Source organism: Rhamphochromis longiceps, linkage group LG17 (genome assembly GCF_057381845.1).
Source record: "Rhamphochromis longiceps isolate RC_006_pf linkage group LG17, R_longiceps_female_GT1.1, whole genome shotgun sequence".
NCBI lineage: Eukaryota > Metazoa > Chordata > Actinopteri > Cichliformes > Cichlidae > Rhamphochromis > Rhamphochromis longiceps.
Genome location: NC_140573.1, coordinates 18119273 through 18132330, shown reverse-complemented (window position 1 = coordinate 18132330; position 13058 = coordinate 18119273). Strand labels below are relative to the sequence as shown.

Sequence of the window (13058 nt, the reverse complement as noted above, 5' to 3'; positions counted from 1 at the left end):
GAAAGTGCTTTCCACTAAGGGTGGGCGGTATAAACGGTATAGGCTAGAAACGATATAAATTTGGCCAACGGTAGAGATTTTCACTATACCGCTCTACCGCGATAGCGCATGTTGATGGCGTCATCAAGCTGCGCCTGTTTTGGTCAAAGTTTGGTCCGTTTATAGCATCCTGCCATGCAATTGCATTTGTCCCTAACCACCAGAAACCCTCACGTTAACTTTTATCACGTGGAAAAAAGTTAGCATTCATCCTTCAGCTTCACTGTGCTAATGTTATGCTAATGTAGCTGCTTTGCTAGCAATCACGTAGCACAACATTATATACCAGCTAGTCCGACTTCAGTAATCCTACAAAAGTCACCGCTGTTTAGTTTTCTGTCTTCATTTATGTTATTTTTTCAGAAATTTCTCAGTCAGAACATGCTATATCATGTTTAGGTGGAAACTAGCGAGCTAACTTCCTGTTAACTTCTAACTGCGTTGAATTTAATAAATTCTGTTTTCATGGATGCCTGGATGTTAAACTTAATTGTTACACCTGGTAAAGCAGCAACGCTGATTATTTTATTAAAGATGAAAGAATTAAGACAGTTTTTCACTCTCAGTGATGCTGCAGTGTTCGTTTGACTTTGGGACCTGAAGAAGACAGTGTTTAGGACCCAGATTACTTATTACGTTTACTACATAAAATTGGTTCGAGGTCAGAAAGCACAACCAGAATTCATACATAAGGCACACTGTCGATTTTTGAGAAAATTATAGGATTTTAAGTGTGCCTTATATTGTGTAAAGTACGTTATACAGAAGAAAATATATCGCAAATATATCGTTACCGCACATGCTTCAAATTATACCGTGATATGGATTTTAGGCCATATCGCCTATTCACATCAGTATGAGGAGAGAGTGTGGTTACAGAAAACTGCAGCAAATCTACACAAAAGGATTCAGTGAGCTGAGAACACAACAGACCAAAAATTACAACTATTAAGTCAGGTTGAACTAGCATCTAAAGTTTCATAGCAGTTATATTCTATGTTTAACAAGAGGAGCTTGTCTCTCGTCTTATCCAGCAACAACGTTAATGGATTAATCTTTAGATTATTCATTTTTCCTCTTTTAACATATCTTAATTTATAATACTGATTGTACTAACCTCATATTAATAATAATTGCCTTTATTTATAATATTTTTATAATAATAAACATAGGCAGCATTTGTGTTATTGATGAGCTTTGGGGATCCTGGTGACTGCACCTCATCAGCTGAATACTGTTGTTGAAAAAGCGTGTACTGATACATTTTTACATTTGTTAAAGAAATGTTTAAAGACCAACATTGCCAATAAGTTACTGCAGCTCAAGTTAATGGTTCAGTATTTTAGTGCTTCTACAGCAATCGAGGTAACTAGCATGATTGACAATGACATTATTTTTGGAGCTTATGATCCTTCACAGGTCAGACTTTCAGAAGTACCCCTCATGTCATATAGACACTATTTAAACACAAGTAGTTGGCCACAGTTCTTGTTCTCTCTCCACATGAAACTATACGACAGTCACCTCTCTGTAACTGAGGTAGAACAGGTCATCTACTACCAGGAAGGTTGGTGGTTCGATCCCTGCATGCCAAATATCCTTGGAAAAGATACTAACTCCAAGTTGCTTTATGCATCTGTAGTTACTATAGCTCTTCACATCATCCTTGTTCTCAAACTCTATAGCAGTACATTCGTCAGGGATCCTCTCAATCTCCTGGACTGTCTTAATCTAGTTAAAAAGCCAACTGCCCTCTTTCCTAGAGCTCTTCACATCACAGGTATGTCATCTGGACCAACTGTCTTTCCACTTCTCTTCATAGCTTCCCTCACTTACTAATTCCATTGTGAGTGTATGGTTGTAATTATGCAAACTGTATCATGATGCCATTTAAAGCAGGTTCTTTATTCTTAAATTTGTTATGTAGCCTGTAAAGGTTGCACAGTGTACAGGTTTATTCAAGAAGGTCACATATGTGGTTTTGTTTTTTTTTGTTTTGTTTTTTTTGTGTTTGATCTGAGCCCCCCCTGTCAGAGTTGGTCGCCCATTCACTCCACATGCTCCATTTCTGATTCTGAACTTAGGCCTCTGTCACACAGGCATAGAGGCCAATTGGCGACTGCCTGGCAACTGTTGCTTGCCAAAGAAAAATGAACATTCCCTTGGCTGGTTGTGAGTGGTTAAAAAAAAATAGTCGCTTGGTCAGCTAGAGGACATATCTTCATGATAATACATGAAATGCTCGAGATTCCTCAGTGTTACTGGAGGCCAAAGTAATCTCACTTAAAGTCAGTATCTAGTTAGATACCTAGTTAGATACCATGTTTAAGGCCCAAGTACAATATTCTCAGTTTTTTCTGATTTTAGAAGCAGGGAATTTGAGGTCATCCAGGTCTTAAGGTAGATAATAAATGTGACGTCGTCAGACTGCATGCCACCAACTGACTAATCAGTAGCGTCACTCGATGAGAGCTGAAGTGAAAGGACATTTTTGAAACCCGGCATTGAGGGAAATGGCTACAAAAAGCCCACAGTTGTCCCCAAGTCTGACAAAAAGTCACAGACTGAGCAGCAGGTATGTCGTCGCCTCGACGTCCACTTTTGTTTTAGCGTTCGTGTTGCATACTAATTACACCACGGGACGTTCGGCAAGTGTTATTTGATGAAAAAATTTTACTTATCAGTTGACAAAAAAGCATTTGATTATTTCGATCAGTTTTTAGCCAGTAAAGACTGAATATTGCAGTATTCCAGCCTCTCAGATGACACAATTTCCTGTTTTTCTTTGTTCTCCTGTCTTTGTGTCATGTAATTGTAAACTGAATATTTGTGATTTTGGAATTGTGAATGGATGAAAAGACATCAACAAGGTTGCACTGGACATTTATTGTTTTGATGTTTAATTTACAAAAAATTGAAAGAAAAACCAAAACGGAGATTAATAACGTGAACTGTTAATAAATTACTAGTACAAATGTTAGCACACATGTTCCTCTGATTACCTTAGCAAATGAATGTCAGATTTTCTGGAAGGACAGAAAATATGACTTAATCTTCTAAAAAACTAAAAGTTTGATAACGAATGATATTTGGAGATGAAAACACTTCGTTATCAATAACCAAAAGAGCCAAGAGAGGAAATGCTGAGGAATATTTTCTTATTTTTTCCTATAAAATTGTGGAAATTTCTCAAACATTTTCAGATTCTTGCCCCCCAAGATGTGGAACTTTTGGGGATGTCTTTTCAAAAAAACTGAACAAAAGCCTTGATGTCATTCTTGGCTCAGCAAAGCTGCGATTCCCCAAAACATGCCAGAATATCAACTCTGGCAAAATTTCAATCACATCTGGAACATGTGGGAAAAGTGCACATATTTGTACATGTAATAAATTCCCTTCTACAAAGAAAGAAGTGAAGGCGTTTTGTTCTGTAATTTTCCATCGTCACTGAAATCTTTCTCTGCAGTGTGAACACGCCATATTGTCATTGGCCAACCTTGTCTCCTAGATGTCATGTTTACTGTTACACCTCAACTGTTTAAGTGATATTTAGATCAAAGTTAAATTCACAGAACTGTACACTTTGAGACCTTTCAAATTAAAGGAATCACTTAAAATATTTTGGTATTCAAGTGAAAGCATAAATTATAATAAACTGGCCAAACTGGAATATTACTCCTCAATTATTAGAGGAATATTATAAGGACACTAAAGCGCAGATCATGCACTTGGAAACCTGAGATATGGTCCTCCAGATGCAAACAGCATGTGCATATGGAAACATGTTATGAGGCTGGAATCTAAGAGCTTTTCCTGCTACAGGCTCTCTTTGAGAACTGAAATGTGAGACATGTTTCCTCTTCAATAACATTTCTGTTCAGCATCTCTTAAACTCTTCATTTTTTAATTTACAAAAGTAAAATCTGAACATTTTTCTTTCTCTTACACCTCAAAATGAAAATAAATCCCTAAAATATTACAATGATTTGCGAACACTGCACGTTGCTATTGCTTTGTTCAGATACCATTTAGCCAATCAGAAGACAGAATGGACAGTCATCAATGCTCTGCTGCCAGGCACATAATACACCTAAGTCTTGAAAATGTTACTGAAAAACAACTTGAGAAATTATTCCACAGTTAGTCAAATCAGGGTCAGTTTTACCACTCTGGACATTTAACACATTCATTTAGGATGTCTGTTTCTTTTCTCTGTCTGTATTTTGTGGTAACTGCAGTTATTTCTAACATTAAGGTTATGTGACCTTTCTCAGAGAAAGACATTTCACTGTCTGCAACTTTCATTTTAAGTTATTCAGTCCATATATTTTTTTCAAAACTTTAAATTATATAACAAATTTACTTTCCCCAAACGTAATTTTTGTACAACCATCAGTGAAAAGCACATTAAGATTTGAGTTCACATGTAATTTCGTGTGTGAAAGCAAAAACATCAAAGGAGATGAAAATAGAAACTGTGATTATTTAGACTTGTATTTAGATCAAAATTGTTTTTGACACAGGCAGACTTTTATAATACCCCTATCATTACTCACATCTTTAAAACAAAATTGTGACCAAAATTTCAGTTTTTTGATTATCGTGTTTACTGTAATCCAATATTTGGATTACAAGGTGTCAACTTTAACTTGTCAACCGCAAAGCTGCAGTGGATTCTCTTGTTTCTCTTGTCTTGTTTTTCATTGAGGAATGACTGATTGAAAAAAAAAAAGTTATACTGACAACAATTATCATGAATCATGTTGTTAATAAATGTCAGAAAATGTTTAAAGCATTTCATATGTTCAGATATTTTGTCCAACCAACTGCTGAAAAGCGAAAGAGATCTAAGGAGGTCTGTATAATCCTGCAGAAGAAAAGATCACATCTAACAAAACAGCTGCTGATTACACAGCAGAACACATCTTGTTATTGCAGAGTCAAATGGTTTGATTCCTCTGTAAACTAAATATTGAAAAAACCAAAACAAAGAAATTTAGAGACCCCTTGAACCGAGAATAGCTTTCACTGGCATTTTATTTTATTACGTTTTTTTCTTTGAGGTTGCTGACATTGCGGCAACAAAATTTATATTAAGCTCCATGGACAGTCGTTAGAAATTACATGTGCACATTCTACAAAATTCCTTTAGTTTATCAGCTCAGCCTTCACTCTCGGCATACACGAATTATTTGATATATATTTTATGTAGCTCATTTGGCATTGTGCTCTCTGTCAGAAGACTAGGAGAATGGATGTTGGATGACGGTAGTATGGATGTTGAAAGCGCACCTGCGGTTTATTTATTAAAAATCTTGATCTACTGAACAGTGTCATTTGTTTGAGACAAATTTTACGATTCTAATCGTTTTGCTCCCTTTTGACAAACGTTTCTGTTACAGCCCCAGAAAGTTTTCAGATGCGGATAATGGACTCACTTTCTGGCTGTGTGACCTCGGACAGTTCAACATGCAGCCCTGCCATGCTGCTGCTACTCGCTTTCATTAACAAAGCTAACATTTGTTAGCTTTGTTAACATAAGCGTTTTGTTTTGTTTGCTTTTTACAAACTATGTCCACCGACTGCGCAAAGGATCATTATAATATTGAGTCCCATTTATTTCCCCTCCTTTAATGATGATTTCTGGCACTTCCCGTGTTCTACTCAATACCCACTCTGTGTAAAAGCCCAGTCTGGGTCTTACCTAGGGTTGGAGCTGTTCCAGTAGACCGCGTACCGGTCGGAGTTCATGCGATCAGTGGTAACGGCGGAACAGATTTGGAGTAGCAGACCGAGCAACATCAGCGGCGGCCGCCCCGAGCGCTCCATGTGCAGCGGCGCTGCACGCTGCGCCCAAGCGAACATCCGCGTCTCTTCTTTGAGCTCTGAGCGCACTGAGACCCGCAGAGAGAATTCCCCGAACCAGGGTTTTCAAGGAAAAGCAAAGAGAATTTGTGCACTTTATATCCACGTAAGATCAATACTCAATATTCACTGGCTGCATATTCCCGCTCTCAAAGCTTTAACTGAATTTATTTCCAAGAAAACAAACTGATAATAATCCATTTCATATTGATATGCGACGACATCAACTGCCTCTTGTTTGAGGAAGAAAAAAAAATGTCCACGGCTAAAGCTTGACCGCAAAAGCCGTTAAACTGTCCCAAATTCGGGTCCAATGGGACAAACTGTCCCAAAGTTTCATTTTCACTCAAACAGAACCAAATGAGCATCACACCAGGGCAGCGTCCACACAGCCAATCAGTCCATATACGTCTTGCTCTCCAGCTTTCTGCCTGGAACTCAGTCCCACTTTATTGCGCAGTGCACAAGTCTGGAGAGTCTGCTCACTCCCCGGAGTTCTCATTAAGGATTCATGCCTTTTTTGCGTCTTTTATGTAATGCTGAATACTTTTACAGTCTGCTGCTGTCTAACAAACTTTGAAATATGACAGAGGAGCTGCTCATCCACTTTTCCCTTTGCAAAGACCTCACTAGTTTTCTAGGTTTGTTTGGAGCTGCTTTAAGTTAAAGACCTCGCCGTCAATCCGCAGTAGAACTGGACCCGCTCTTTCTCGTCAAAGAAAACTTTTCGAGGTAAGCGCTCTTCTTTCGCTCTCTCCACAGTGAGCCGTGTCGAACGGTTTGGACCAGACACAAAAAGAACAAAGCAGCGAAAATTTAGACGAACCAGCAGGAGGAGCGTTCGGTTTGGTTACCGGGGCTCAACTACTAACTGTTATTCGGAATGACTCCCAGAGGGCGGAGCTTCTGCTTCACAGCGTTCTCCTACTCACAGCTCACTCTTTCATTGGTTCGGTCATAAAATGCTGCATTGATATCTGAGACAGTGTTTGAACATGATGCTCTAAAAAACTATTAACGATAAAAATCTGATGTATGTCCAAAGTCAGTGGCATTTGTTTTCTGTCACTGCTTAAAAACATGCATACATTGTGGACATGTGCCCTAGCTCACCTGTGAATGGCTCAAGCGATGGCAAGGCTTGCTCTGGAGGGTCAGAAGATCCAGGCCAAGTGAATATTGTCGCTGCTCTTCAGTGCATGCCCATGCTCACCTGCCTGTCCACCCACCACCAGCCGCCTCATGGATTCAAGGTTTTCTGGCATCCTCCCCCTTCCCCACTAGCTTGGATCTCAAGTAAAGGTGTTCTCTTGATAATCCTCTGGATAATATTACCTAACTCATCTCCTGGATTCTCTGCCCAGTCTAACTTGTAATCTCCTCTCACAGATCTCTCCTGGTCTCTCGTTACCATCCTCCACTCCTCATGTGTGTCTCTCTCCATTTTAATTGGATTCAGTTGAGCTCAGCCTTGTGTTTAAGTAAAATTTGTTTCTATGTTTGCTTTTCTTTAAAGTGAGTAGAGCTCACCTAAGTTAATTCATGTTCAAGTTCTCGAAGTGAATGAAGAATCTCAAGCTGCACTCCACTGCTCTCTGTCCTGCCTGTGTCTGGCACTTGAGTCCTACACATGTTGTTTGCTAAAACTTGACTATATAATCTATCCACCATGTCAGCAGACCTGGTCGGAACAGCACTGGATAAGCAGGGGTGCCTTTTAAGAGAACACACAGCTGCCCTGCAATTCGTTGGAGCCCAAGATGTGCTCATGACTCAGAGGCTCGACTGTTTTTGCTCAGGTAGTTGAATCGATTAAGTCAAAATTATCCACTGTCCTCTCCTGCCGAGCTCAGAGGGGTGGTGCCGGCTGCCCTGACTTTTATGGGGGCTGCTTTCTGTGATACTGTGTCCCCTATGTTGAAAGCATTTTCAGGAGAGGACTGTTGTTGCGGAGGGTTTCTGCTTTGACATGGAGAGAAGCTTATTTACTGTCTCAGCCAATTCCTGTGTGTTCCTACGAATTGAATGAATATGAATGAATGAATATGAATGAATATTCTTTATTGTCATTGTCACAAGTACAATGAAATTGAAAGATGTCTCCGGTCAGTGCAACATCACGAAAGATAAATACTTAAAAACTATAATAGATAGGATATAAAAGATAGAAATACATATAAAATACAGTATCCTCATACAGTAAATACACCCAAGCAATCCAGGCCTAAGGCCCCATACAGACACTCAACATACGACCTAGTTGATATATCACTCAAACAATCAATCACTCAGTCAATTTGTTAGCACATCCAACAAAACATGTCTGAAAGCATTCCAACATCAAGGGCACAAATGACAACAGGGGCAATGAAAGTCATCTACTTTTAGTAGCATTGAGACATGATATTGCAATTGGGTAGAAACTGTGTTTGAGTCTGTTAGTCCTTGTGTATGTTGTTCTATACCGTTTACCTGAAGGCAGCAGTTCGAACATGGAGTGTCCGGGGTGTGAGGTGTCCTTTATGATGTTATGGGCTCTTTTGAGGCAGCGGGAACTGTGTAGGTCTTTCAGTTTGAGGAGAGGGCAGCCGATTGTCCTTTGGGCAGCGTTGATTACTCCCTGGAGTGCTTTCCTCTGAGCCACTGTGCAGCTAGCGTACCATATGCCTATGCAGTACGTTAGTATGCTTTCGATGGAGGCTCTGTAGAAAGACACCAGCAGTCTCTGTGTGATGTTGTTCTTCCTAAGCACTCTCAGAAAGTACAGTCTCTGTTGTGTCTTTTTCAGTAGCTCAGAGGTATTCACACTCCAGGATAAGTTTCCCTCTATGCTGACTCCCAAGAAGCGGAAGTCTGCCACCCTCTCCACATAGTCGTCGCTGATGATTAGTGGTTGGATTTCTGTCTTGTGTCTTCTGTAGTCAATTATGAGTTCTTTGGTCTTTTTCGTGTTTAGGAGAAGGTTGTTATCCTTGCACCATGAAGACAGCCGCTCCACCTCATCTCTGTAGGCAGACTCATCTCCCCCAGATATGAGCCCCACCACAGTAGTGTCATCTGCGAACTTTACAATGGTGTTGCTCTGGTGGGCGGGGGTGCAGTCGTGTGTATAAAGCGAGTTTAGTCCACTCCTTAAATTGTTTATTAAGGAGCTTAAGGGGACTTTTGTTGCTGAACATGCCTGTTCTTTCCCCTTCCTCATAAACTTTTGCTTTAGCTCTTGTAGCATTCAATTTTTTAACCTCTTCCAAGCGTTCGATCTCTCTGCACTGCATTTCCATTGCTTGCTGCCTTTCCAAGTTTTCATGTTCCAGTTTTTGTAGTTCAGCTGCTTCCCTTTCTTGCTCCTCCATGACTGCTAATATTTCTTGAAATGCAGCTACTTCAACCTCTGCTTCCATCGCTTGTTTGTGAGTATGACTGACCTGAACCACTTTTAGACCTTCGCGATTTTGACCTTGCTTTAATACTTTCAGATCCTAAGCACAGCCCAGCATCGGGCCTTTGGCTGTTTTTCAGCTCTTTTAACAATGAATGAGGAAAGTGATGTACATGCATCTATTTTGTGCCTTGCGTCTGCAGCAGGGGTTCGTATTTGGTGTATTTGTTCATAAATGGTTTGTACATCTTCGCAGGTGACATTTGCATTGTTAATCAGCTCATTCAGTTCATTCTCTGAAACTTCTTTTCTTAATATTACTTTGCTTCATATCTCCGTTTTCCAAAAACAACTGCATATATGTATTGGAGATTTTCAAGTTTCTTCTCTTGAAGCTTTTTACCCTTTTCAGTTTGTAAAAGCGAAAGAGTAACTAACGGTCTGCCGTTTTATAAGTTGCTCAGCATCATTTTCTTCTGCTTCAGTCAGTAGGTGGAACAGCACAGTGCTCTTCATGATCATTGTCAACCATCTTGTTAGTCTAGTTAAATGTCAGTCAATGCATTATGTTTAAATTTCAAAATACTTCTTTAAATTTGTAACTTATTATATGTATCTCAAGTATTACTTTGGGATTACTGTTACTGTATACTTTAGCTGTAATGAGCTTCACTCTTAATACAGATGTACTTTAACTTAAAGAACTTTGTAAACTTCACATATAGTTTGACCTTAAGCAAACACACAAAACTCTTTCCTAAACTACAAAGCATCACTTTGAAACACTGTAGAAATTAATTAAGTAACCTTTGACAAATGTGTTATAGAAACTTATTGTGGATCTTTAAACTTGAATTTAACCACTCTTATTCTACTTTAAACACTACCGTTTGTTAATTTTCACATTAATCCAGTTACCCAGCGTTGCTGCTGCTGTGCTTGGCTGTTTGTGAACAGTGAGCTTGTGTGATGGCGCCCTCTTGCGTCTCACCGCTGTACTGCCACTCACTGCTGCAGCTTCTACCAGCAGCTTCTCACCAGTGCGGGCTAGGGCGAGTTTTTACTGTATCTCCAAAATGACAACACAGCACTGCTTCTTCAAGAAAGGCGCTTTGCTTTTTTAATTAATTTTTTTTAACACTGTGAAAACTACAAACATAAAACGCAAATCCTTTAGGCACTTCAGTCATTTAAAAGTAACCTCCCACTTTGGAGATCCTAGAGGAATAACCTTATAGTCTTGTGCATTTGAAATTAACGTATAAAATAATTAGAACACCATAGATTATAAATTTGGACAATATTACAAGACAATTATAACAAATCCCTTGTACAGCTAGTGGATGAACTAGACTGTTGCAGATGTCTCGCTGAAATCCTTTCCGTGTTTTTCAAACACAGGCCTCACAGTCTCTTAAAATTCACACCAATGTCATCAGTTAATGTGTTGTCAAATTTGTCTACTTATGTGGTGTGAATCCCAAAAACATTAATGCCAATGGTAATGCATCTACCCGTGTCATTGTAGTGTAGTGGCATACGTATTTTGGCATTTTGTCTTTTCAGGGTTTGGTTTTCTTACAATGGCCTGAGATGCCGGATGATATACTGCCCCAAATCGGTCTGTTATGCCTAGTGCTCTCTCAACTTTGATAGATGCTTATTATTGAAATGTGATGCATTACCTGTTGATTCTTGGCGCTCCATATCTGGCTATTGATTCATTCCTCAGCCACTTTATTACAGTCTTTGCATCTTCTTTCTCGCAGGGAATTGCTTCCACTCATTCGGTAAATCTGTCCACCATTACCAGTAGATATTGGTATCCCTTTGTTCTGTGTTCTCATGTCAGTAAAATCAGTGGCAATGTCCTTGAATGGGGCATCTGGGACCAAAAATCTTCCCATGGAACACCTGTTTCGAGTTGTGGTCATTACAGGTGACACACTCAGCTTCGTGGTTACTCACAATGTGCTACCACAACTCCTCCATATTTCTTTGAGTTAGCTTTTTATTGACACGCACTTGCTTGATTAAAAGCTGGCAGAGTTTTGCTGGTGCCACGATTCTTCCATCAAGACCTCCATTTTTTTCTGCCTGGTCAGCTGCTTTGTTTCCTTTAGCCACACATGCTGAGTTTCATTGGTGTCTCTTGCATTTCATGACAGCCACCGTCTTTGGAAGAAGGACTGCTTGGGTCAGTTCTTCCAGTTGTTCCTTGGCAAGTGGCTAGTTTTTGTCATGTTTCTTTATTCTCCCATGAATTATTCTTCATATTGATGTAGACATGCAGGCATGGTGTTTTAAACAAAACCTCACCACTTATTTATCTGCATATTGGACACGCAGCTGGATCAGTTAAGTATGTTTTTAGAGAGACTATGTAAATGTAAAAACTTAAAGTTTAACCATGCGTCTTGGTTTGGCTGTATCTGTTTTTTACTATGTCATTTACCATGAACAGTTGTTGACTGCAAAATCTATGCCTGCCTGTAATTTCTTATGTGTGTTTTTTTTAAACACTGTTCTTAAGCATGTTGACATGTTTGCATTACTTGAGATGAAAAAATACAGAGTAATTTGCCTCTCTACTTGCATTTGCACATACACATCTGTGCATGTACACGATAATGCACAAATAGTAACTGATGTCAAAGCAGTGAAAGCAGAGACAGGGGCAACTTCTAACACACCGGGGTCTTTTCAGTCTCTTGTTAAAGAGGACAGGTTTATTTATAATGGGCATATGCTAGTAGACATAAAAAGCAGCCACCCTCTCACCTTGCCTTTGTTCCAGCCTTCAACAGGAAACACACCCACAAAAATGATAGAGCAGCAAGTTCAATAGCTGTTGGTCTAGCTGACTTCAAGAGACAATCACAAGATGGCAGTAATGTAAAATATCAATGTCAGTCGGCACTATGGGATTGATGTCTTTCTTTAGAATTCTCCGGGAAGGCACTTGCTTGTGGTCAGGGAATGAGTATCTCCTGCTTAATTCTCATATCTGATCCTATTGAGGACAATGATTTAGAAAATAGATTTAAAGAGCAATTTGCAGGTTGACAACCTCAGTGAATAAATGAGTAGAAAAATGAAGGAATATGTAAATTTACCAATCAAAAATTCAGTCAGTTTTCTGCTGAAAAATCAAACACTGTCTGATTCCAGCTTGCCAGTCCAGTGTACTACTGGTGCACCAAATGAATCCAGTGACGTCGCATTTTGTACTGGCACAAGATGGTGCTATACACGCACTAAAAACTTTCACTTAATATATGTAGGGTTTATTTTCACTCCCTCAACTCCCTTGTTCATTTCAGCATTCAGAACCAAAGTGAAAATCTTTTTCATTTCTACATTTGTTTTAAAAATATGAATGACGTTTTGACCTGAACTAAAGATCCCACTCAAGCTTATTGACAGCTGGCTTTTAAAAATACAGAAATTAAAGTCATTAGCAATGTCCTACCAGATTATAAAAAACTCATACTCGTAATAAGAGAGGAGAAGACAAAGAAACTGGAGAGCACCAACAACCAGTTAAGCTTGGTACGGAGTGGCAACCCTCCGTCCTCCATGACAATGTCCCACAGGAGTCAAGACACAGCAAACCTCAGACTCAGCCATATACACTACACACAGACACACTCTTGTGTATATATGTATGTAATCATATATGTATTTATACAGTAGACATGGAGCTGAAAAGAATAACATGCATAAAGATTTTTGCACATACATTTAAAAATATATATAGTTGTACAGATAAGAC

General features: G+C 39.3%; 1 protein-coding gene and 1 pseudogene across 1 annotated transcript in view; both read right to left on the bottom strand.

Annotated features, from left to right (window-relative positions):
- LOC146649531 (ephrin-A2-like) overlaps positions 1-6791 on the bottom strand; it is a 55662-nt gene extending 48871 nt beyond the window's left edge. Inside the window, exon 1 of the mRNA XM_085387235.1 lies at positions 5744-6791. Within this exon, the coding sequence (XP_085243361.1) occupies positions 5744-5904 (161 nt within the window). The 5' untranslated portion in view covers positions 5905-6791. The remainder of the gene's footprint in view (positions 1-5743) is intronic.
- A 2166-nt stretch (positions 6792-8957) lies between these two features.
- Positions 8958-9815, bottom strand: LOC146649530 (uncharacterized; annotated as a pseudogene).
- Positions 9816-13058: the final 3243 nt, after the last annotated feature.